The sequence below is a fragment of the Sinocyclocheilus grahami genome, unplaced genomic scaffold (assembly GCF_001515645.1).
Source record: "Sinocyclocheilus grahami isolate Dianchi unplaced genomic scaffold, SAMN03320097.WGS_v1.1 scaffold1692.1, whole genome shotgun sequence".
Taxonomy (NCBI): Eukaryota; Metazoa; Chordata; class Actinopteri; order Cypriniformes; family Cyprinidae; genus Sinocyclocheilus; species Sinocyclocheilus grahami.
In genome coordinates, this window is record NW_015506871.1 from 160,764 (window position 1) to 186,884 (window position 26,121).

General features: G+C 33.2%; 1 protein-coding gene across 3 annotated transcripts in view; it reads left to right on the plus strand.

Annotated features, from left to right (window-relative positions):
• The window catches only part of LOC107572077 (kelch-like protein 29), a 209,779-nt gene that overhangs the window by 105,994 nt on the left and 77,664 nt on the right, over nt 1-26,121 (plus strand). For all 3 annotated transcript variants that reach the window (XM_016258479.1, XM_016258480.1, XM_016258481.1), the window contains exons 4-6: nt 11,269-11,407; nt 21,539-21,735; nt 24,366-24,625. In XM_016258479.1, the coding sequence (XP_016113965.1) occupies nt 11,269-11,407; nt 21,539-21,735; nt 24,366-24,625 (596 nt within the window). The remainder of the gene's footprint in view (nt 1-11,268; nt 11,408-21,538; nt 21,736-24,365; nt 24,626-26,121) is intronic.

Here is a 26,121-nt window from a genome sequence, read left to right on the forward strand (position 1 = left end):
AACTTGGTGCTGCTCACCCTCTCCACAGTCACACCATTGACGGACAGAGGATTTCTTTGTATTAAATTATAAAATAATATCCGTCTATATAATTAAAAAAAAATTTTTTTTTTTATTATTATTATTTTCTTGTCACTTTTTTATTTATCTAAATAGACTAAAATGGAATAAATATGTAATGGCCCTGACTGTAACACTTATAAAAAAGATTTTAATATATAAAATAATATAAGAATGTGGAATTAACCATTAAAAAAATCATTAAAACAAATTGATTGCTACTTAATTTAATACATTTGTTTTCCTAAATATTTGTGATGTTATTGGGGGGGGGGTCAACATTTCTTTGTATTAAATTATAAAATAATATCCATCTATATAATTTTGTTTTATTATTTTTATTTTTTTTGTCACCTTTTTATTTTGCTAAATAGACTAGAATGGAATAAATATGTAATGGCCCTGACTGTAACCCTTATAAAAAAGATTTTAATATATACAATAATATATAATAATACTAATGTAAAGTACAGTAAAATAATATGGATTTTATTTTTATTTATTTAACAATTTTTAAAATCATTCTTAAATATATATTTTTGTACATTTCAGTTTGAGTGGATACACCAAAAATAAAGAAACTCTGGAAAATTATATTTTTTCTCTTTGGTATTATGAAAACCAATTAAACAAACAAAAAAAACTTAAAATTTATACTTAAAAATCTCAAGCTCTTAAAATGCCTGTCCATTAAATCTTATTTATTTATTTATTTATTTATTTCTGAGGACAGAGAAAGGCTACTAATTAAAGAATCATCCATTAGTACAATATTAATGTATCACAAAAGTTAACCAGAGTCACCAACATGAAGTGAAAATGAAGGCATGAGTATTTTGAGAGTGTCTTCGGAGCTCATAAGCTCACAGTGAGGAACACATGCTGGTGATCTGCTGTTATCAGCCTGAGACTCTTTCTGCCGCTGTGTAGTACAGTCATCACTAACTGCGTTTTGTCACAATCTATAAAGTTTAATCCGGCAGGAAAAGCAGATCAGCTGTGACAGATGGAAATAACCCCATTTAAATGAGATGAATTCAAATGAGATTGCTGAAGCGCTTTAAATTTTACCCATCAGGCCTCTTGCATTTGTGGTTTCAGTAATTTTCCAATGCCAGACATTCTTCTTGTTTTAATATCGGTTGATTAGATAATATTTGACTTAAGTATATTGAGTGCTTCTATTTATCTGTAAAGACGAAACGTAATAAAATGTGGTTCGGGTTCAGCCTGGAGTTCTGGTTCATTTATTTTATAAACTGGGTTTTACCAGAGTATATTTATTTATTATGTCCATGGCTGTATTTATGGAGGTTGTAGCTTTAGAAGGAGTTTGTCATTATTCTGAGCAGTCAGGGAATATATTTCACATTACAGCTCTGCGAGTCAGAGTTAGTATATCAGATCGTGATCTTTGAACTCGAACTGACAACCCTGCTGCTGCCACAGTAACCTTGATGGATTTTATTGGTGGCCTTTGCCACTTCAGTTCTGTTAGCCCACTGGAGATCTGTTTTTGTAAGGCCATCTGTGTGTGTGTGTGTGTGTGTGTGTGTGTCAGTATGCAGCATGAAGTGACACTGTGCTGGTCTTGGACTCTGGGTTTTGGAGACGAGAGCAAAGACTCCTGACAGGCATCTCCTCCTGTATAAGACGAGGCCAAGGATCATTTGTCCAGTGAGGCATACAGCACAGATTCACTGCCTCAGTATCGCTGGTAACATGTCCCTGGATAGTCAACTGGAAAGAAACAGGAGTAGTCCACTGAGCTGCTTGAATCTGCCGCTATTCAAAGGTAAAAGCAAATAGGGATTTTCAAATGTACCTGTAACATGATTGTTTTGTTTTGTTTTGTTTTTCTCTAATTAAATTTTACATTGAGTAAGTTAAAACTAGGCAATTATCATCATGTTAATTTAGAGCATTAACTTGTTTTATTTTATTTTATTTTTATTTTTATTTTATTATTGAATCTAACACATATGCAATTACTGATAATTTAGTTGGTATACAATATATGCTTCATAAAACAGCAAACGTTACAATCTTTACACTTTACATTACATTAAAATTGAACTAATCTTATGTTAAAAAATAATGACAGATATTTTACTGTTATATTCAAAAGCAAATCACAGATATTTTACAGATATTATATTCAAAAGCAAATCACAGACATTTTACAGATATTATATTAAGAAGCAAATCACAGATATTTTACTAATGTTATATTCAAAAGTAAATCACAGGAATTTTACAGATATTATATTCAAAAGCAAATTACAGATATTTTACTAATGTTATATTCAAAAGCAAATCACAGGTATTTTACTACTGTTATATTCAAAAGTAAATCACAGGAATTTTACAGATATTATATTCAAAAGCAAATTACAGATATTTTACTAATGTTATATTCAAAAGCAAATCACAGGTATTTTACTACTGTTATATTCAAAAGTAAATCACAGGAATTTTACAGATATTATATTCAAAAGCAAATTACAGATATTTTACTAATGTTATATTCAAAAGCAAATCACAGGTATTTTACTACTGTTATATTCAAAAGTAAATCACAGGAATTTTACAGATATTATATTCAAAAGCAAATTACAGATATTTTACTAATGTTATATTCAAAAGCAAATCACAGGTATTTTACTACTGTTATATTCAAAAGTAAATCACAGGAATTTTACAGATATTATATTCAAAAGCAAATTACAGATATTTTACTAATGTTATATTCAAAAGCAAATCACAGGTATTTTACTACTGTTATATTCAAAAGTAAATCACAGGAATTTTACAGATATTATATTCAAAAGCAAATTACAGATATTTTACTAATGTTATATTCAAAAGCAAATCACAGGTATTTTACTACTGTTATATTCAAAAGTAAATCACAGGAATTTTACAGATATTATATTCAAAAGCAAATTACAGATATTTTACTAATGTTATATTCAAAAGCAAATCACAGGTATTTTACTACTGTTATATTCAAAAGTAAATCACAGGAATTTTACAGATATTATATTCAAAAGCAAATTACAGATATTTTACTAATGTTATATTCAAAAGCAAATCACAGGTATTTTACTACTGTTATATTCAAAAGTAAATCACAGGAATTTTACAGATATTATATTCAAAAGCAAATTACAGATATTTTACTAATGTTATATTCAAAAGCAAATCACAGGTATTTTACTACTGTTATATTCAAAAGTAAATCACAGGAATTTTACAGATATTATATTCAAAAGCAAATTACAGATATTTTACTAATGTTATATTCAAAAGCAAATCACAGGTATTTTACTACTGTTATATTCAAAAGTAAATCACAGGAATTTTACAGATATTATATTCAAAAGCAAATTACAGATATTTTACTAATGTTATATTCAAAAGCAAATCACAGGTATTTTACTACTGTTATATTCAAAAGTAAATCACAGGAATTTTACAGATATTATATTCAAAAGCAAATTACAGATATTTTACTAATGTTATATTCAAAAGCAAATCACAGGTATTTTACTACTGTTATATTCAAAAGTAAATCACAGGAATTTTACAGATATTATATTCAAAAGCAAATTACAGATATTTTACTAATGTTATATTCAAAAGCAAATCACAGGTATTTTACTACTGTTATATTCAAAAGTAAATCACAGGAATTTTACAGATATTATATTCAAAAGCAAATTACAGATATTTTACTAATGTTATATTCAAAAGCAAATCACAGGTATTTTACTACTGTTATATTCAAAAGTAAATCACAGGAATTTTACAGATATTATATTCAAAAGCAAATTACAGATATTTTACTAATGTTATATTCAAAAGCAAATCACAGGTATTTTACTACTGTTATATTCAAAAGTAAATCACAGGAATTTTACAGATATTATATTCAAAAGCAAATTACAGATATTTTACTAATGTTATATTCAAAAGCAAATCACAGGTATTTTACTACTGTTATATTCAAAAGTAAATCACAGGAATTTTACAGATATTATATTCAAAAGCAAATTACAGATATTTTACTAATGTTATATTCAAAAGCAAATCACAGGTATTTTACTACTGTTATATTCAAAAGTAAATCACAGGAATTTTACAGATATTATATTCAAAAGCAAATTACAGATATTTTACTAATGTTATATTCAAAAGCAAATCACAGGTATTTTACTACTGTTATATTCAAAAGTAAATCACAGGAATTTTACAGATATTATATTCAAAAGCAAATTACAGATATTTTACTAATGTTATATTCAAAAGCAAATCACAGGTATTTTACTACTGTTATATTCAAAAGTAAATCACAGGAATTTTACAGATATTATATTCAAAAGCAAATTACAGATATTTTACTAATGTTATATTCAAAAGCAAATCACAGGTATTTTACTACTGTTATATTCAAAAGTAAATCACAGGAATTTTACAGATATTATATTCAAAAGCAAATTACAGATATTTTACTAATGTTATATTCAAAAGCAAATCACAGGTATTTTACTACTGTTATATTCAAAAGTAAATCACAGGAATTTTACAGATATTATATTCAAAAGCAAATTACAGATATTTTACTAATGTTATATTCAAAAGCAAATCACAGGTATTTTACTACTGTTATATTCAAAAGTAAATCACAGGAATTTTACAGATATTATATTCAAAAGCAAATTACAGATATTTTACTAATGTTATATTCAAAAGCAAATCACAGGTATTTTACTACTGTTATATTCAAAAGTAAATCACAGGAATTTTACAGATATTATATTCAAAAGCAAATTACAGATATTTTACTAATGTTATATTCAAAAGCAAATCACAGGTATTTTACTACTGTTATATTCAAAAGTAAATCACAGATATTTTACAGATATTATGTTCAAAAGCAAATCACAGGTATTTTACTACTGTTATATTCAAAAGTAAATCACAGATATTTTGCTGATGTTATATTCAAAACACAGATATTTTGCTGATGTTATATTCAAAAGTAAATCACAGATATTTAGCTTTTGTTATATTCAGAAGTAAACCACAGATATTTTCTCCAGGCTTGCTTTCAGTAGGATTATTTTGCAGTGCTTCATAAATCGTCCTCCCCTCCCATGCATTCGCAAATGGACTCTTCCCCAAATGTTGTTGTTTTTGTATTACTTGTAATGGTGACACACTTTACTGGCTTCTGATTGGATGTCATTTTTTTTATTCACTCCCTCGGTTGCTGCCATAGAAATGGCTCTGACATGCCCTATTACACCGTGGATAACAGGAATAAATGTTTACCTATTGCTTTCACGTCATTTTTATCCTCCTTACACACACCCCCGCGGGGACGCTTGGATCGGTCCATTGTACCGATGTAACGAGTCCATCCGCGTGTTTAGCAGCTGCCATTTTGGAAAACATGAGCTGCCCAGTGAACCTTACGATAGCTCAATAATGCAGCTGAAAAACTCATCAAAAGGTTGTTGTAGGGCCATTTCACATCCATCTTTCCAATGCACTTAAATGGCCATTATATTATTTCCCCCTTTCATCTTGTCCATTCATCGTCTAGTTGAATTGAATTGAAGCGTCTCTGTGTTTGCGCTGGAGAGTCTTTGTGTCAGTGAAAGCTGTACAGTAAGCTCTCTCTCCCGTCTCGGCCTTGCAATTTGTCCACTCTCACATTCTGAACTCTTGAAGCCTGAAAAGAAAGACTTGGAGGATCTCTTCTTTTGATACAAAAGATTCTGTGCTTTCTGCATTTCTAAAAATTAATCACAGTTAAAATCAATGTTATCCATTTTGTTTTGGAGATGTATTGAGTTCTAGATCTTTACTTTGTCCATACCATTTCCAAACTGCACTTATTATAATATCAGATCATGGTAATTAAAATCAGTTTGAAGATTTATTTAGCACATAAAATGACACTAAATGTGTTTAATTATGAAATGAATGCAATTAATTTTTCAGTGTAGTTTTATTCATATTGTAGCTTTTTTATATAAATAAGATACTATCTTAAATTTTGCACACTTTATAATCTTCTGGACTACTGAAAAGATTAGTAAATAAACATCAAGAAATGAAATGTGGATTTAGATTTGGATTTTTTTATGAAGAGGCATACATTTATTAATAAATTATGTTGATTTGGTGCTTCGTAAACGTTATTATTAACATTTGTGCTGATTACTATTTTTGTGGAAACCGTGATACACTACGATTTTTTATGAATATGTATTTTATGAATTATGAATGAAAAATTACATTGCACATCGATCGAAAGTAACATTAAAAACATTTATAATGTTGCAAAAGATTTTAATTTAATATAAATGTTGTTCTTTTATAAGAAATAAAGCAATAAATAGTTTTCAACATTGATAATAATAACCATGATTAATAACTTAGTGCCAGCGATAATTGATCATTCAGACAAATCAGCAAATTAGAATAAATAAATACATAATAAGAAATAGAAGAAGAAAAATTATTAATAGTATTATTATTAATTCGTTTATTTTTGTGGAAACTGTGATACACTATGTTTTTTTTTTATAAATACTTATTTTATGAATACTATTATTCACCAGTGATGCAAAATAATAATAATAATTATTATTATTATTTGTGTTGTTTGTATTATTTGTTTTATTATTATTATTATTATTATCATCATCTATTTTAGTTTGTTATTTTCTTTCTAAACAATTGGGGCGTATTTATCAAAGCAGTGAACAGACAGACATCCCAATGAATGGATGGCTCAGAGTCTGTGTTTTTCTCCACAGTGCATTATTGGATTATTGAACTTCCTCTGTTTATTTGTGGTTAATGGACTGAAACCTGCTGATTGGCTGTTTAAGTCCGCTGAGAGGCCAATCAGGTGAGAGGTGACCTGCGAGTGAGACATGCCTGACCATGAACCCTATACATTTATGAGACGTGTTAATGTTGTCTCTCAGGATTGTTTTTCATGCTACATTAGTTTCCTCCTCCCTCCACATGACCGCCGCATGCTGCAGGAGACACACACCTACAGGAACATCCACATGTGGGCTGGATGGAGACTGTAGCATTAGTTCAGCACCAACAAAGAAAATAGGTTGCTGTTGCACCATTTCATGCAAGACAGCCAATTATTTTCCCATTACATGCACAACACACTCTGTAATTTCCAGCGTGTGTTCAAACCATCAAATCACACGTAATCATCTCCACTACCTCTGTGTCCCTCTCAGGTTGGGCAGAGGAGCTCAGAATTCACCTGTCATGTGATGTTTGGTGGCCCGTGCTAATGATCGCTGTTCGTCGGTGAGCTTTGACCCCGGGCCGCACAGCATAATTAGCTTTTCCATCAGCTTTTCTGCCGCGTCCAGCGACCTTGCGGGGGAACCATTGTTTACTGACAACTGTAGGTGGTCCTGTCTAGCTCTTTCACTGTCGTTCTTTGGTGAATTGGGTGTCATGTGCAGAGCAGGAGATTGGAGGTGAAAGCCATGCCGTTCAACGTTGATTCACAAAGCGTTGCTGCGGCGCATTTCTATCGCAATCCCCATATATACACACAAACATCTTCTAAATAAAACCTGTGTAATATGGAGCACATGCAGTTACATTATTCAAAGCTGCTGTCAGCTTTGGCATAGCTAATTAGCAGAGGAAGGTTTTAGCACTTGATTTTGCTGTTGTTTACAACATTTCATAATGCATCTATGTTTATATCGTATTAAAAGTCTCATTTTGTGTTTTTTTGAATGCACAGAAAATCCAGCTATTAATTTAATTTTGTAAAAAATAAATGTAGTGCATAATATAGTATATATTTCTATAGATGTTCATCAATTAATTCTGATCCGTTAATGTGTGATGTGAATTTGTTTGTCTAAATGTAAATTGTTACATTTACATCTTTGCAGGTTTGCATTAAGTTTTAGCATTGTTATTTGCTTAAATCATCAGATAAATACAGTAAGTATATTATGAAATGTTTTGCATGTCATATGTGACCCTGGAGCACAAAACCTTAAGTAGCACAAGTACATTTTCAGTAATAGCCAAAAATACATTGTATGTGTCCAAATTATCGATTTTTCTTTTATGCCAAAAATCATTAGGATATTAAAGATCATGTTCCTTGAAGATATTTTGTAAATTTACTATGTAAATATATCAAATCTTAATTTTTGATTAGTAATTTGCATTGCTAAGGACTTCATTTGGACAACTTTAAAGGTGATTTTCTCAATATTGTTTTTTTTTTTTGCACCCTCAGATTCCAGATTTTCAAATAGTTGCATCTCGGCCAAATTTGGTCCTATCCTAACAAACCATACATCAACGGAAAGCTTATTCATTCAGATGTATCTCAATTTCCAAAAATGGACCCTTATAACTGGTTTTGTGTTCCAGGGTCACATATATAATTCACACTGTAAAATACTATAGGTTTTTAATAGCTTTTTAGTGATGAATATTCCATTTAGCTGTTTTTTCTTTGTTCATCAATTCATTTTGATCTGTAAACAACTGTTTTATAAAATGTTATAATGGTTATATCTTATGAAAAAATCTCCTTTTTGTGTGTTTAAAAGCACAACAATTTTTTTTTCAGAGTAATATTCAGAAAATATAAAAAATATTGTATTGCAATCTGTAATATATACATATATATATATATACGTGTGTGTGTGCGTGTATGTATATATAATTGCCATTTATATTTGTGTATTTATGCATTTAGTTAATAGCTTAAATTGTCAGATAAATCCTGAGAAATTTGTAAATTGTTCAGAATGGCTTTATTTTATGAAATGTTTTGCATGTCAACTATAATTCAGACTGTAATATACTGTGGGCTTTTAATTGCTTTTTAGCAATTAAAATTCCATTTAACACATTTAAAAAATATATATATTTATTTCTTTATTTATTGATTCATTCTGAACCGTAAACAGCAACCAGGCCTCAGTGTTGGAGCTTCAGTAAATCAGCTGCTTTCTTTGTAATTTCAGCGTAATTTTAGACGGCCCTGAGATTCATTGTGTTTGGTTTTGTTTTGCTGAAGTGGCCGCTGTGGCTCAAGGCTCTCATTATTGTGTGTGTGTGTGTGTGTGTGTGTGTGTGTGCGTGCATTTGTGTGCATGCTGCGTTAATGTAGTTGTTCATTTCGGTGATGTGTTTACAATGCTGTTCCATTTGCTTTAGAGCTGCAGATCAAATTGATTTCTGAAATAGCGCATTGTTTCTAATAATTTGATTTGGTTCTCCCTGCTGTCGGATCTTCACAGTTGTCCTGTGATTTTATGAGTAATTCAGATAAGTAGTTAACGAATATGAATTATATCATGTCCATATACTGTAGAACATGGCTTTGTTTAGTAAAAATGCTTTAAATTGTTTAAATTGATGCTTGCTGCTTTCATGGTCTATATCAGAAACGTTAGGATGAAAATTGAGGTAATTTTCTATATTTACAGAACGTCTCCACCAGCCTTTGTTCCCAAACCATGACTACATGATGCACTTTGACTACAATCTCGCTTTGCCAGATCAAATAAACGGCTTGTATAGGCTGTAAAATCAACCAAGAGACACATTCACTCAGTATGAGCTGTTATTCATAAAAATATCACAGATTTGGACCATTAGGCTGTGGAAATAAACAGTCGACAGTGCTGAGGAAGTGGCGTGAATTAGCTGATGGTGAATCACAATAACACATTGCATAAGGACACACTGTCCATACAGTGTGTCAAACCGCAGGAATATTTTGGGATTGTAATTAACAGCTGAAATAGGTTGTAGCTGTCACGAATTGTGAAACCGAATGCCGCTGGTTTTGAGAGAGCGTGTTGGATAAAGATGGCTGCGGTTGTGCTGCCGTGTTCGGCTGTCTGAAGCCGTTGAGCTTACGCTGGCTCTCTGTTGGAGTTGCTTTGCGAGGTCCGCTTGTCAGATTCGCTTTATAGATCCTCATTAAAGGGGCTCGTTTCCGTTGCTGGTCTCCTTGGACTTCTGCCTCAGTATCTGTCTTTTTACATATGCGTCCACATCTACATCTGCTGCTTGTTTTCTCTCGTTTCGGTCTTGATTGCGCGTGAATATTCCCATGATTCTGGTAAACATGTCAAATAGAGATCTGCTGGAATATTAATTTAATACTTGCAAATCTTTATATACTGTACATATGTTTTGCACTTTATCTGTATAAACGTTTTACACTTTATTTATTTAATTTCAATCTCTCTCTCTCTATATATATGTATATCCTTTTTCATCAATGCAATGTTTTGCACGATTTCAAACAAGCTTTTCTTTAGTTTTCTTGTTTTTGATAATGAAGATCAGAGAACACAGATATTTTTTGGAGGAATTTAATGTATTGATGAAACTATTTGTGAATTTCAAGTATTTTGCACTGTGTCTGCTGAGGTTTGTCTCTCTCTCTCTTTGAAGCTTTCTGTGTGTTTACAAGATGTTTGGCCTGTTATGCTGATATTATGATTTTATGGTCTTAAACTTTCAGTGCCGGTGTCTGTCAATGAATACAAACTGTATTTATTTGGAATGAAATACCGTATGGCAGTATTTAAAATCATGTTTTAGACATCACATTTGTTTTCCTTTCTTGTAATATAGAAATCAAATAGCAGTTCTGTTGCTTCCAGGCTGTTGAATAGAAAATGTAATATATTCTAAAATACAAAGAATGATCCAGTTAGGTTTTTGACACACATTAATCATCATTTCTGCTTTCTTTGTCCTGTAACAATATGGTTCTCCTATACAGTATTGTAAAAGCCACCGTACCCCGAGGAATATTATAATAAATCAATAGTTTGGGCAGGAAATGTATTTAAAATTTTTGCCAGTATTGTGCACACTGATTCTGGCCCATATAGGTCAGTCAGTTCCTCTCCAGATCATGTCTGGGTATTTTTATTCATTCTAAAACTGTGAAATATGGCCTTGTGTGTTTGCATCTTCTTATCGGAATAATTTCTGCTTGATGTCTAATGTGCATTGTTTATTTTGCTTCTAATTTTGATCTATGCCAATGTGGTGATATTTGCCACTGTCTGCTTTTGTTGTTGCATCTGTTCCAAAAAAAAACTGAATTCTAAACACGTGTTTGGCATTGTCTGTTTCTTCTTTGTTCTACAGAGATGTTGAAGGAGTTGAACCAGCAGCGCAGAGAGAAAGAGTTTACAGACCTGAAAATTATAGTTGAAGGCAAAGAGTTTGAAGTCCACCAAAATGTTCTAGCTTCCTGCAGCTTGTATTTCAAGGACATGGTGAAAAGGTTTGCCTTCCTCCCTTCCCACCAGCCGTTGATCCAATCTGTTCTTTTCGTAGGGTGCATTTGTGTCATTTTCTTCCCTCCCTCTGTTTCTCTCTTGCAGGTTTGTAGGAAGACTTTGGTTTCTATCACAGGGCCAGCAGCCATTCACCGTTACGCTCAAATGAATGTATCTTAAATTGGGAAAAAGGTCAACCTTTTTTTTTTTTTTTTTTTACCTTTTCTTCCCCCCTTTTTAGAACACATTAACATTAATTTCCATTTTTAAAAGCAGAGAATGTGTTCCATGATTGAGGGATCTTAAAAAAGAAATCACAATAGACATTCAAATCATCCCCCAAAAATGCCATGTTGTGCATTCTGGAAAGTGTGCTCCAAAAGCAATGTGGTATCTGTCGTTTTGACTATGGGATGAGCTTTGTCAGCCATTTTATCAGCAAGCGTATGGTCTTCATAGGGCATAAAAGTTTCCCATTCATATGTTAAACACTCACGGTGGGCGCATTGAATGGTAGGAGCCGCATTCAGAGTCACAAACAATGAGACAACTTTCTCTCGAATCGTTACCTTCACAGGTCAAAGCCATTTACTGTATTTACTCTCTACGAGCGGCTGCGCTTTTCCAAATTACACTCTTCTACATCCATTGCCCGATCATTTTTTGAGATTTTTTATTATTAAAATATTTTTGGCAGCATTGCAGATAGATTTATAGTGTGTGTGTGTGTGCGTGCACGCATTTTCAGCACATCCATGTTCTCATTTTCATTGTTTAGTGTGTGTTTTTGAATCTCATTTTCATTGTTGGTGAAGCTATAAACAGTTTACTCTTTGTTTAAAGAGCCCACGAAATTTTGACTTTTTTGACATATTTGAAAATTATTAGAGAGTTCGGGGTTTTGCTAAAATAGTAAACGTAGTTGTCACTGAAACAGCTTTTCTAAAAATCTTTGCAGTGCAAGACATCTTATATACATATATATATCTACAGTGGGTACGGAAAGTATTCAGACCCCCTTAAATTTTTCACTCTTTGTTATATAGAGACGGAGAAATTATTAGAACAAATGTCAATCCACAATTTTTTTCCAGTAAAACATGAAAGCATGGTGTTTTATTTTTTTAAAGCTGTTTTATAACAACATGGATTACGAAAAGCGTTAATTGATGATTATGATAATAATAAGAAATGTTTCTTATGCAGAAAATCATCATATTAGAATGATTTCTGAAGGGCCACGTGACACTGAAATTTGTAGTATGCTGACAATTCAGCTTTGCATCACAGAAATAAATAAAAAAAATCTTAATATATATACAAGTTATACAGTTATTTAAAATTGTAATGATATTTCACAATATTAATGCTTTTATTTTATTTTCATTAAATACATTTTTCATGGACACACATATACACACACACACACACATACATATATATGCATATATATATATATATATATATATATATGTGTGTGTGTGTGTGTGTGTGTGTGTGTGTGTGTGTATATATTTGAATGGTCTGTTTGTTTTATTGCTTAAATGTGATACTGTAATATATATATATATATATGTGTGTGTGTGTGTGTGTGTGTGTGTGTGTGTGTGTGTGTGTGTGTATATAATACAATTGAGCAACTAAATGTAAGCAATAACACTCAAACAGACCTAATTTATACAGCTGAGTTAAAGAAAATGTATTAACAGTAGCATTTTTCTGTATTTATTTTACTGCAGAAAAGATGTGAAATGTATTTGGACAAAATCTAACCAATCTCATTTGATTAGCTTTCTGTTCTTAGATAAAACAGTGTAGCATAAATACAACAGTTATCCAAAATATAGCTTAGTACAAAATATAGCTTAGCTTAGCACAATTACCTCCAAAATAGTTACTACAAAAACAGAACTTTTTGTAAGCCTTTGCACAGCTGTCACAATATTGAGAAATGTTAGGTTACTTTATTCATACCTGCAGGTAAATGTAGTTAGTAGCTTGGTGTGCTAGTAGTTTCTAAGCATGCTAGTCTCCCTGACACTCACTATACATTAGCTAGTCTGAGCTGTGAGTGACTGTCCTCAGATGCCCTTCGTTCTTCTTGGCACAGTTGCTAGTTTTTCACATTCACAATTCATAAGCTCAGTCCGGTGGGCAGGACTCGTCGTCCCTGCACTTTGTCTCAAAGTCGCCTGTCTCCTTCTATTCCACTGAATGCAGAAACTCTCGCGCAGGTACTCTGGATAGACTCCAGTCGCCTTACAGAAAAACCTGAGCAGCCAACTCATCAGAACGCTTATAAGGACTCTAGATGACAGAGGAGCTCGCTGCTTAGGGAAAGATACGATTGTCCTCGTAAACATCAGACCTGTGTAGTCGTGTGCACACAAGCGTCCCTTTAAGATCCGGCTGTCACTGACCTTGCGTTTGACAGAGGTGATTGTTTGGTGATATCAGACTGAAGGAGACATGTTTTGGCAGGCGATGTGCACAGATTAGCCTCTCCGGCGCTGAAATTCATAGTGGATTTCATTGCTTCACAAAATCACGTGCTGCTTTTTGTTGTAGCTCAGCTTAGGGGACCTGCACTGAAAATGTTATTGTTTCTGTAACTTACATACATGAATAGTCAGTGTTTATCAGTGTTTTTTGCCATTTCACAGATGCATTTCATCCAAACCGTGCTAATGGCAAGAACAGTTTCCCTGAAGCATCCTTGGGTTAAGTGCCTTGCTCTAGGGCAAAGTAGTAAAAGAGCAGATTTGTGATCTCAGTACGTCTCCAGGATCTGGGTCACCCTCACCTGAGCATGAACCCGTCGAGTTTAAAGCCAAATTCCTTAAGGTCAACATATGGCGTATTTCCAAAGGAAAAAGACTGAAAATGTGGGCTGGGAATTGTTTGGCTTGGCAAAAGATGTTTCTTAATGATAGGTGGTGAAAGGGAAGGGTTTGAAAAATGTGAAAAGATACAGTTTTTAGTACTATTTTATAGTAGCTTTGAGGTTTCTATTGTGTCTATTGAATCAAGAGATTAGTCTGTGACAGTTAGATTTTCTATTAGTTAGTTTTGAAATATAATAATTACAGGTCAAAGTTCAAGGTTAAAATAATTACAGGCCAAAGTTCATCAAACATTGTTAATATGAAATGTTTCTGAACACGTTTTCATTCTCCCATGTTAGCATGCATATGAATGGAAATGAAAGGACACAAAGTCTAGTGTGAGCAAAATGTTCGATAATAAAGTCCAGGCCGACCTTAAGTTTCATTATGCAATGTGTGAAGGTTAAAGAATTCAAATAAATTGAAATATTTCAGATACATTTAATCTGTGATTTTTAAATACGTAGGAAAGCAAAAGTTATCAAGGATAGATAGATAGATAGATAGATAGATAGATAGATAGATAGATAGATAGATAGATAGATAGATAGATAGATAGATAGATAGATAGATAGATAGATACAAACAAACTTCTAATTCTTTCCTCGCTGAGTTTGTTGAATTAAATTCCAGAAATATTTTGTCACCAAAATAACATTAAATTGAATGAAATTGTATTAAATTAAATTAAATCAAATATAAAAAATGTAATTCTATTCAATGAAATTAATTTAAATGGAATGAAATGTAATTAAATTAAAATAATACTATTTTCAGCTGCTCATTCAAACAGACGAGGGAGATAAGAGACGCACTCTAAATAGAATTTTCTTGTAAACGTGCACTAATAATGTTTTATTGACTTAAAAAAACACTTTTATAGTGTAGATACTCATTAAATTCCACTTCCTGTCATACCAATTCAGCTTCCTGTAGGGTGTGGCCAATTCATTTCAAATTCTCAATTTTGTGCAAATCTGGTGTCAGTTGAAGTTACATTAGCATGATTTTGGTTGGAAGAATTCTAAATCATATTTACACAATTTGATATAAGCATCTAGTCTATCGTATCGCATGAGTTCACCATGCGGTTATTTACGGGTTTGAACAACGTTTCCTTTTCTTGGCTGAAAAATTGCGCCTCGCTATTGCCTGAGCCACATGCTATTTTTACGCTCGCGCATTAAGCTAATCTGAGGGGCGCAGGAGAGAACATGCCACCTGAAGGATATAATGCACCTCCTAAATGTGCACACACGGTTCCCCTCGGCCACAGCAAAAAAGCCATTACCCTCCCCTTTAGCGTCTGCCGCGTGGAGCGCAGAGACGGATTGCCCTCAGTAATTCCATTTTCCCCTCTGGATTTTCAATAAGTATGCTCGGTGCCACTTTAATTTATGGGTAGTGCAACTGTGGCAAGCCGTCAGCATATGTGCGTAATGTGAAACCTGGCTAGCTTAAAGTAGCTTTGACACCGCGCTCTGATTTATTTATTTATATAAGACCGCGCAGTTGTTTTACAGTAGATGTGGCGTTACAAGTGCGAGGAAGTAGCAAGGTTTCATTCGGAAAACAGTGGGAGATCATTAATCCCGTGGGATGTGACAGTCGACTTCTATGAAGGCACAATTACCTCCTGCACTAGAGGAAAGTCACTTTCTGGCTGTTTTTGCGCGGAGGGTTGAAGTTTATATACAGTAATGAAGTTCCACAGTGTGCTCCTTCATTCATATTTCATGCTGTAATGATTCGGTGGCACTATTTTCTCTCCAAACCTCTAAAAAGGCTTTTTTAAAAAAAATTGTATTCCCTTTTCCCGTCATGCTTTTCGTCATATCTGTAGATTTTTCTTCCAGACTGAATCAGTATTACGCCGAAATAGGAGAGAGTGGGGTAAGCTGTATCATATTTTAGTTGTCCTGTAGGCAAGCAGAAATGGGATGAAATGAGGTCTAACTAATACTCCTAATTATATTGCAGGATGTTTGCTGTCAGCTGAAATGATCTGTAACGCACAGCCAGAGAAATCTGAATTAGATTTCCTTACGATCAAATCCCGAACCTTAATTCTTGAAGTCTTATTTTGCTGCAAATTTATGCAGGTCTTAAAAATATGTATATAATTGCAAAACATATTATAAAATTATATATTTTTTTAATATAGTTGTAATAGTTATTGTAATTTCATATAATTTTAATAATACAGTTTTAATATGTATAATAAATATGCAGGACTTAAAATACGGTTTTTAATATAAAATTGTAAAATATGTAATAAAATGGTGTATAATATGCAGTGTATATATATATATATATATATATATATATATATATTTTTTTATTTATTTATTTTTTGTTTAATATATTTGTTTATTTATTAATTATTGGAAGACCAGCTTATTTTACCTGGCTTATAGAAAATTAATTTTGACATGCAAAAAAATGTACAAAAATAGTGCACAGTGTACTTTATTAAGTGAACTTACCCCACTCCTCTATACCTCGGATGCCAACATGATGCTGTAGCCATTTCTGTCTGGAAACATGAATGAGGATAATTATGGTCAATCAAGCATGCTTTTTATTTTCATGTTTAATCATGCCTTACTGGCAACGGACAGAGAAAATGAGCTCCAGATATTTTTAATGTATTTTTTCCGTGTGTGTGTGTGTGTGTGTGTTTGAATGTGTTAAGAGTCAACAGTGGCCAGCAGTTTTTTTGGACGTGTCCAGCTAATTTATAATCTCCGTTAGCACACACATGCACCATGTGGCCATCTCCCATCATCCTCATCCTCATGTCGGCTGCTAATGCTGAAAAAAATGGCACTTTAAGTGAGAAAAATAATAGATGCTCATTTTTGTAAATACTTTCTCTGCTCTATCTCTCACAGACATGCTCTCTCTCTCTCTCTCTCTCTCTCTCTCTCTCTCTCTGCCTTACTTGCTGTCTCTCGCTCTCTCCATCTTGCTGAAAAACAACGCTTGCAATCAGCAGCTCCATAAATATGCGCCTCTCTCCAAAGCCAGAGTGATTTCCATAATAAAAGTGCTCCGACAAAGCAAATTGCTACTCCAGCCGATTCAGATTGCACTAATTGACCTGGTTGATGAACATGCTTTTGTTTTATTTCTTCCTCTGTCTTTTTCCGTTCTTATTGTCCCCCCCTTTCTCTTCTCTATCACCTCCATAGCTTAACCCAGGACTACATCCCATTCTATTATCTTAAAACCTACCGCCAAGGCAATTAGAGAGGACAAAAATAACAAACTCTGGCTTTTTTTGCTTTTCAGGAGGGAGTGGCGTTTCTTAATCTTTTCAGCTGTAGTTCCAGGGGCGTAATTGCATATTGTCCTCTTGAGTTGTCCTTCTCCCCCCTCAAGTACTCAATCAGGAGACTAATGACACCCTACGCACTCCTATGTTCATGCACAGGGCCACGGGGGACTTTGTTTAGGTTTGGTGGGGGGTCACGCTCAAAGATCCAGTCATGGTCCTGAAGAATGGCTGCTGGCTTCCTGTAGCAGAACTAACGTCCCCTTGTCTCACTTTTTCTTCTCTCTCTCTCTCTGACTCTGTCTTCTTCACTCCAACCATCCTCCACACGTCTTCACCGTGTCCTCAGCTCCTCCCGTTTCCTTTAATCGACTTCAACATGTTACGTGTGCCGTCTAAATCATTGTTGCCAAAAGTATTGTGTTAAAACCAAGCGGCAACCTTCCGGTCTCTCTCGTGGAACCAACACGGAAGTGACTAAAACTGCAATTCATCGACTGGCCGCTAGAGGCTGGCTCCAAAAGGGAGTCAATCCCATAGACAGAAAAAAATTTTTACAGCCTGGTACAAAAAGTGGTTTTGGTCTATATAGCAAATTTTGCCCTTCATGACAACTGTGAGGGGGGTGAATTTTTTTATAACTCATCCGTTTATATTATATTAAGCCTTAAAGTTCTGCATAATTAAGGGCATGGCCATTTGAGTGACAGGTGGACTGCCGCTACTGTCACCACCGTCGAGCTAGGTGGGTGTGGTTTCAGCAACCAGCTCCCGCCTCTTTGCCCATTTTCGATTATCCGGGAGTGACGCGCTGCCAAGATGGCGACGGCCGGCTCCGCCCACTTTGAGCTTCAAAACCGCTCTTCAGAAAACTAGGGGTGACGTCACGGACACTACGTCCATGTTTTTATACAGTCTATGGTTAAAACGCTGCCTATAGTGCAAGACGATGAGATCCTCTCAGATGCGCATTCGAGACGTAGTCTGTCGTTTATTCCCCCATGTCTCAGTCTTATTTTCTTTCTTTGGCAGAAACTCAGAAACTTTTCAGCAAGGAACGTTGTTTTCGTCGCAGGGAAAGTGGATGATTTAAACTGCCAGGCTCTGTGAAACTGCTCCATTTGACTGCACTATATTACAAGTCTTCCGAAGACATGCAGTAGTTTTCTGAGAGAAACATACCGAAATCTTTGTGTTAATAGCATTTATGGTTGTATTTTACATTGGGATTTGAATTGAATAAGTGCAAATGAGTTTTGAGAGCTCCGGCAGCTAGTTTTGGTGTGTTCATCACAAAAGCTATAATGTATGGCTTCACAAGGCTCGGAAAATATAGTGCAGCGAGTCGTATGGACTACTTTTATGCTTTTTAGACCTTTTTGGAGCTTGATGGTAGAAATCATTATCCGTTTTCTTTTGTATGGATACAAAGATACTCTTTTCTCCATTTATGTTTAATAAAAAAGAAAATAATTACTGGTTGGAACAACATAAATGATTAATTTTTAGGAGTACTTTATAAAGTTTTTGGGTTTTGCCTCTAACATTATTTTGCAAGATTTATCAAGACATTTCTATACACTTTCTATATACTCTGTATATTTAGGTATATTTTATATATGTACATGTATCTTTTATTTTATTGTTGTTGTTGACAGTGTAGTACTAAAAAGCTTGAAGTTGTTTTTGCAATCATATTTAAGGAATTAAATATGTCTGTCTTTAATGAATTTCATAAAAAATTATTTGATTCATCATAATTTGATTATACACTCTAAAAAATGCTGGGTTAAAAATGGACAAACCCAGCGGTTGGGTTGTTTTGAACAAACTTTTTAACCTTTTTAACCCAAAAAGTTTTTTTTGGGTACCCTTTTAACCCAGCGTTGGATAATATTTAACCCAGCATTTTTTAGAGTGTATTATTGATATTATATTATATTGTATTAAACAAGTGCATCTCAATAAATTAGAATGTTGTGGAAAAGTTCATTTATTTCAGTAATTCAACTCAAATTGTGAAACTCGTATATTAAATAAATTCAATGCACACAGACTGAAGTAGTTTAAGTCTTTGGTTCTTTTAATTGTGATGATTTTGGCTCACATTTAACAAAAACCCACCAATTCACTATCTCAACAAATTAGAATATGGTGACATGCCAATCAGCTAATCAACTCAAAACACCTGCAAACGTTTCCTGAGCCTTCAAAATGGTCTCTCAGTTTGGTTCACTAGGCTACACAATCATGGGGAAGGCTGTTGATCTGATAGTTGTCCAGAAGACAATCATTGACACACTTCACAAGGAGGAATTTGGCTACAGTTGTCGTATTCCTCTTGTTAAGCCACTCCTGAACCACATATAATATAATAATGAATTTCATTATTATATTATATTTCCCTCTGTACACAAACAAATTAAATAAATCAATATTTGTCTTAATTTTCACATATTTTGAACAGTGTATTAATCAGCACTGCACAAAATTTTTTTTTCAAGTTGTAAATAAAACAAAGATTATTTGAGTATTTTTCACAAGACAATACTATTTCCATTTTTCAAAACTTCAAAATTTCACATTTAATTGTGTCGTGTGGCAGTTCTTTGTAGCTGTTTGTGAAATTTAGTAGAAATTTCTGAGTGAAAATGATTTCTACATCTTTTTTCAGTGTAAAAGTCTTAAAATTGTATTTATTTGTTTGTTTTTAAATGAATGAATGAATTTATTTATTTAGTCCCATTTCAATTATATAACCATCTAAGTACAACATAGTTTAGCCAAGATCCTGCCAAGAAAAATCAGTACAAACTGTATTAATCACCACATACTATATTAATACTGACAATTAGAAAACAGTAAAATTACCTGATTTGAAAAAACAATTATTCAAAGGCAAAAGAACATAAATGTTAACTTTTTAACATTTTTTGTTAATTCATTCATATAATTAAAAACAATTAAATGAAATTAAAATATAAGGATATTAATAATATATTTTTATAAAAGCTAATGTTCTTTTAAAGTATATTTTTAAAATATAAATATATATACAAATGAATTAATACTATTAAACGAATTATTAATACAGATTAACTAATAGCTAATTATTAATAATTTAATTTATTATTAAATAAAATTAGATGTTGAAAATAAAATATATAATATAACAGTTTTTTTTGAATAAGTAAATAAGCAAACAAATAAATAAATAGGTCCTATTGTAATCCTCTTTTGCATCGGTTTATCTTATGTTTTTGTTTTGTTTATTAAAAAGGGTCCATCTTATGTGTCGTATGTGACCCTGGAGCACAAAACCAATCTTAAGTCGCTATTTGTAGCAATAGCCAAAAATACATTGTATGGGTCAAAATGATTGATTTTTCTTTTATGCCAAAAATCATTAGGATATTAAGTAAAGATCATGTTCCATGAAGATATTTTGTAAATTTCCTACTATAAATATTTTCAAACTTAATTTTTGATTAGTAATATGCATTGCTGAGAACTTAATTTGGACAACTTTAAAGATGATTTTCTCAATATTTTGATTTTTTTGCACCCTCAGATTCCAGATTTTCAAATAGTTGTATCTCGGCCAAATATTGTCCTATCCTAACAAACCATACAGCAATGAAAAGCTTGTTTATTCCGGTTTAATCATTTACCCTTATGACTGGTTTTGTGGTCCAGGGTCACATATATTAACCCCAAATAAATGAAAATTTATAAATTTTCCTTGAGATGGCAAAATGCATTTTATTAACTTTTAAACACATTATAATGTTTAAAATCTTACAGAATTTGCTTTAAAAAAATCACTTTTTCAAACCGGAAAAGGCAGCCGTTTGATAGAAGCATCCAGTAATGGATTTTGGATTTATTTGAAACATGATGTGGTCGTATGACTTTCCCTGTGGTCATGAGCTCTGTGTGTGTGTGTGTGTGTGTGTGTGTGTGTGTGTGGTCAGGTCATCGAGAGAGACGGGCAGTGGAGAGAAGCTGGAGCTGAAGATGACTAACATCGGTGCAGATGTGCTGGAGCTGCTGCTGGAGTTTGTCTACACCGGCTCGCTGGTCATCCACTCGGCCAATGCCAAAACCCTGCTGGAGGCCGCCAACAAGTTTCAGTTCAACACCTTCTGCAAAGTCTGCGTGTCTTTCTTAGGTACGGAACTCACAAGATCCCAGCATCCATCAGATGGAGTCATGTACAAGCTGTATGATGCATTCTTTCAGATCAGAGAACAATTGCATTGAAATGTCAAACCCGATGTCACGATCTCATCCAGCACTGATTATTCCAATCAATACCAAATATAGAGGAGGTTCAGATGACCAGCAGAGTGAGGAGAGGAAAAATGTAGACTGAGAAAGTACAGTGTTTCTTCAACTATGAGCACTTTTGAACCCGTGAGCTTTTAAACGACAAAACTACAAATTAAACTAGTGAGAGTATAGAACTCGCAATTTAGAGATACAAATGTCTGACTCCTTTGTCTTGCCAAAGCTAATTTCATAGATGTTTATGTATCGTCTTTTCCCTCTTTTTAAATGATATCACTAAATTAGATTGGATATGTCACAATAAAATATATTCTGTTCACATGTGATATTTACCTTGATTTTTCTTTTCTTCTTATTTCTGAAGCTCTTCCGTCATAAAATGTACTCTACTATTCAATATGCAAATTAATATTTATATTTTATTCAGCTTAAATTAATATTTTTATTCAGCTTGGATACATTAAATTGATCAAAAGTAAAGACATTTATAATGTTACAGAATATTTCTATTTCACATAAATACTGTTCATTTGAACTTTATATTAATCAGAGAATCTTTTTTACAAAAATATGAAGCAGCACAACTGTTTTCAACATTGATAATAAATGTTTCTTGAACAGCAAATCAGCATATGAATGATTATAATGCAGTATACCCTTTAATAACCCATTTAAAATGTATTATACATAAAGGCTTTAAGTAAAGTGTTACCGAAATCTCTTATGCTCACAAAGGCTGCATTTATTTGATCCAAAATACAGTAAAAATTGTAATATTGTGAAATATTGTTGCTATTTAAAGTAACTGTTTTCAATTGGAATATAATTTAAAATGCAATTTATTCCTGTGACGTAAAGCTGAATTTTCAGCAACATTTCTCCAGTCTTCAGTGTCACATGATCCTTCAGAAATCTTTTTTTTTTTATTCTTTCAGAAATAATATGCTGATTTGCTGCTCAATAAACGTTTCTTATTTTTATCAATGTTGAAAACCTTTTTTTTTTCAGAATTCTTTGATAAGTAGAAAGTTCAAAAGAACCGCATTTATTTGAAATAGAAATGTTTTACATTAGAAATGATTTTACCATTAATTTTGATCAATTTAATTTATCCTTAACTTTGATCGGAGCTGTGTATATTTATGTATAAAAATATTTTTTTAGATAATTAACATCTTTAGTATTTCACCACAGACGTGTACTTTAGCTTTTCTTATTATGCTTTTCGTATTTGAATTGGAAAGAGACTCTTAAGAAACCACTCAGACTGGCAATCCGGGCTTAGATTCATTCACCACGGACTCATATTCAGCTCTTGTGGTGTAAAATAGGGCTCTCCACTTACAAAAAGACTCTTACCTTGTTAAAAATGTGGACCTTTGCACCCGCTTGGTCAAATACCTTCAGATGTGACTCAGCGGGACTAAAAATGAGCTTCACCTTGCCATTCTAATCCGCAGGACAGCGTCCCAACCGGCTGCTCTGAGCTCAATCGAATGATTATAATGCAGTATACCCTTTAATAACCCATTTAAAATGTATTATACATAAAGGCTTTAAGTAAAGTGTTACCGAAATCTCTTATGCTCACAAAGGCTGCATTTATTTGATCCAAAATACAGTAAAAATGGTAATATTGTGAAATATTGCTGCTATTTAAAGTAACTGTTTTCAATTGGAATATAATTTAAAATGCAATTTATTCCTGTGACGTAAAGCTGAATTTTCAGCAACATTTCTCCAGGCTTCAGTGTCACATGATCCTTCAGAAATCTTTTTTTTTTTATTCTTTCAGAAATAATATGCTGATTTGCTGCTCAAGAAACATTTCTTATTTTTATCAATGTTGAAAACCTTTTTTTTTTCAGAATTCTTTGATAAGTAGAAAGTTCAAAAGAACCGCATTTATTTGAAATAGAAATGTTTTACATTAGAAATGATTTTACCATTAATTTTGATCAATTTAATTTATCCTTAACTTTGATCGGAGCTGTGTATATTTATGTATAAAAATTTTTTTTTATATATAATTAACATCTTTAGTATTTCACCACAGACGTGTACTTTAGCTTTTCTTATTATGCTTTTCGTATTTGAATTGGAAAGAGACTCTTAAGAAACCACTCAGACTGGCAATCCGGGCTTAGATTCATTCACCACGGACTCATATTCAGCTCTTGTGGTGTAAAATAGGGCTCTCCACTTACAAAAAGACTCTTACCTTGTTAAAAATGTGGACCTTTGCACCCGCTTGTTCAAATACCTTCAGATGTGACTCAGCGGGACTAAAAATGAGCTTCACCTTGCCATTCTAATCCGCAGGACAGCGTCCCAACCGGCTGCTCTGAGCTCAATTGATTTGTTCTGTTGTTTGTCTCCAGAGCGCCTTAAGCAGGGGCCCTTCTCTGGAGCCTCCCAGAGATACAGCACAAGATAGCTTTGCTAGAGCCTTATCCCCTCGGTGCTGTGATCTTTTATGGATGTGAGCGCCTCTCTTGTTCTCTTCTTCAGAAAAGCAGCTGACTGCCGCAAACTGCCTGGGGGTTCTGGCCATGGCCGAGGCCATGTGCTGCACGGAGCTCCACAACATGGCCAAGGCCTTCGCCCTGCAGAACTTCCCCGATGTGGCAGGACAAGATGAGATCCTCAGCATCTCCACAGAAGACCTCATTAACTACCTGTCCAATGACAGCCTGAACACCAAGGCCGAGGAGCTGGTTTATGAGACCGTCATCAAGTGGATCAAGGAGGATCCAGTCGGTAGAGTACAGGTGAGATCAGCAATGTTCACATGTGCATGTTGAAGAAGCTGCTTCAAATCTATGCCTTGTCTACATTTTATCCTCTAAAAATATCATTAGACCACTGAAACATTGGATCAAACGTTTGGATCCCAATCTATAATCTATAGGGATAGTACATCCAAAAATTAAAATAGTATTTTGAAGAATGCGAGTAATTAAACAGTAGACATTGAGTTCCATATTATAGAGCAAATACCATGGAAGTCAATGGCTACCGTCAACTTTTTGGTTACCCATGTTCTTCAAAATATCATCTTCTATGTTTAACAGAAGAAAGACGTTCATACCGGTTTGGAGCGACATGAGACAGAATTTTGCATTATTGGGTGAACTATCCCTTTAAATTAAACAATGAAAATACAGTATCGGTCATTACTTACTTTTATGTCTTTTCAACACAAACTTCCTTTAATTAGCTGGTTCTTTTTTAGTGAATCATAAACATACAGCTGAACCACTGTACTACAATTCTTGGATTAATGAGTCTTATGAACTTATTCATTTCAGTGTGATGTGATTGCTGAATTAATGACTCTTACGAACTGGTTCTTTTTAGGGAATCAGATGCATATAAGGTGAACTGTGTAGTCTCAAAATGACTAATTTTTCTTTTTAACCGAATGAAAAACCTACAGCACAACCATTGTAATCTGATTCACGAACAGATTATACTTATGAAGCATTACTTTTAGGTGAATCCATCAAAAACATAAAGCATGACCAATATAGTCTCAATTTTGAACTATAGACTCTTGTAAGAGAACTGAAATCGTACCGCAAATATGATCATGAAACAGTTATTTTTAGTGATTCAAAAACAGCACAAACTGTGTGGTCTGATTCCTGAATAAATTAATGTCTCCAGTTCCCAAACAAATGATTCTTTTTAGTGAATCAATCAAAAACATACAGTATGACACATGTAGTCTGATTCCTGAACAACTGATTCTCATGAGCCGATTCTTTTTACTGAATCAAAATCATAGTAAAACGATCTATTCTGATATCCGAATTAATAAGCTGGTTCTTTTTAAAAACATGTTATCAGTCCAAACATACGGAGTGACCATTATATTCTGATTCTTGTGCAAATTACTGTTTAAACCGGTTTAGTTAATACATCAAAAACGTAGTGTCCTATTCCTGAATGAATGACTCTTATGAAACAGTTATTTTTAGTGATTCAAGCATAGCACAAACTCTGTTGTCTAGTTCCTCAATGAATTACTCTTTTGAGCTAATTCTTTTTATTGAATCATAAATGATTGTAATCCACAAATGAATGCCGGGGGGAGTTGTGTTTGTGACAATTTGTTTGGAAATAAGCAACAAATCTAACCCTATAAATGTAGTCCGTTTCCCAAATGAATGAGTCTTAGGAACATGTTTTAGTGAATCAACAACATACAACACAATAAGTGTAGTCTGATAAAAACATGTCTTGTATATTTGACCCAGCATAC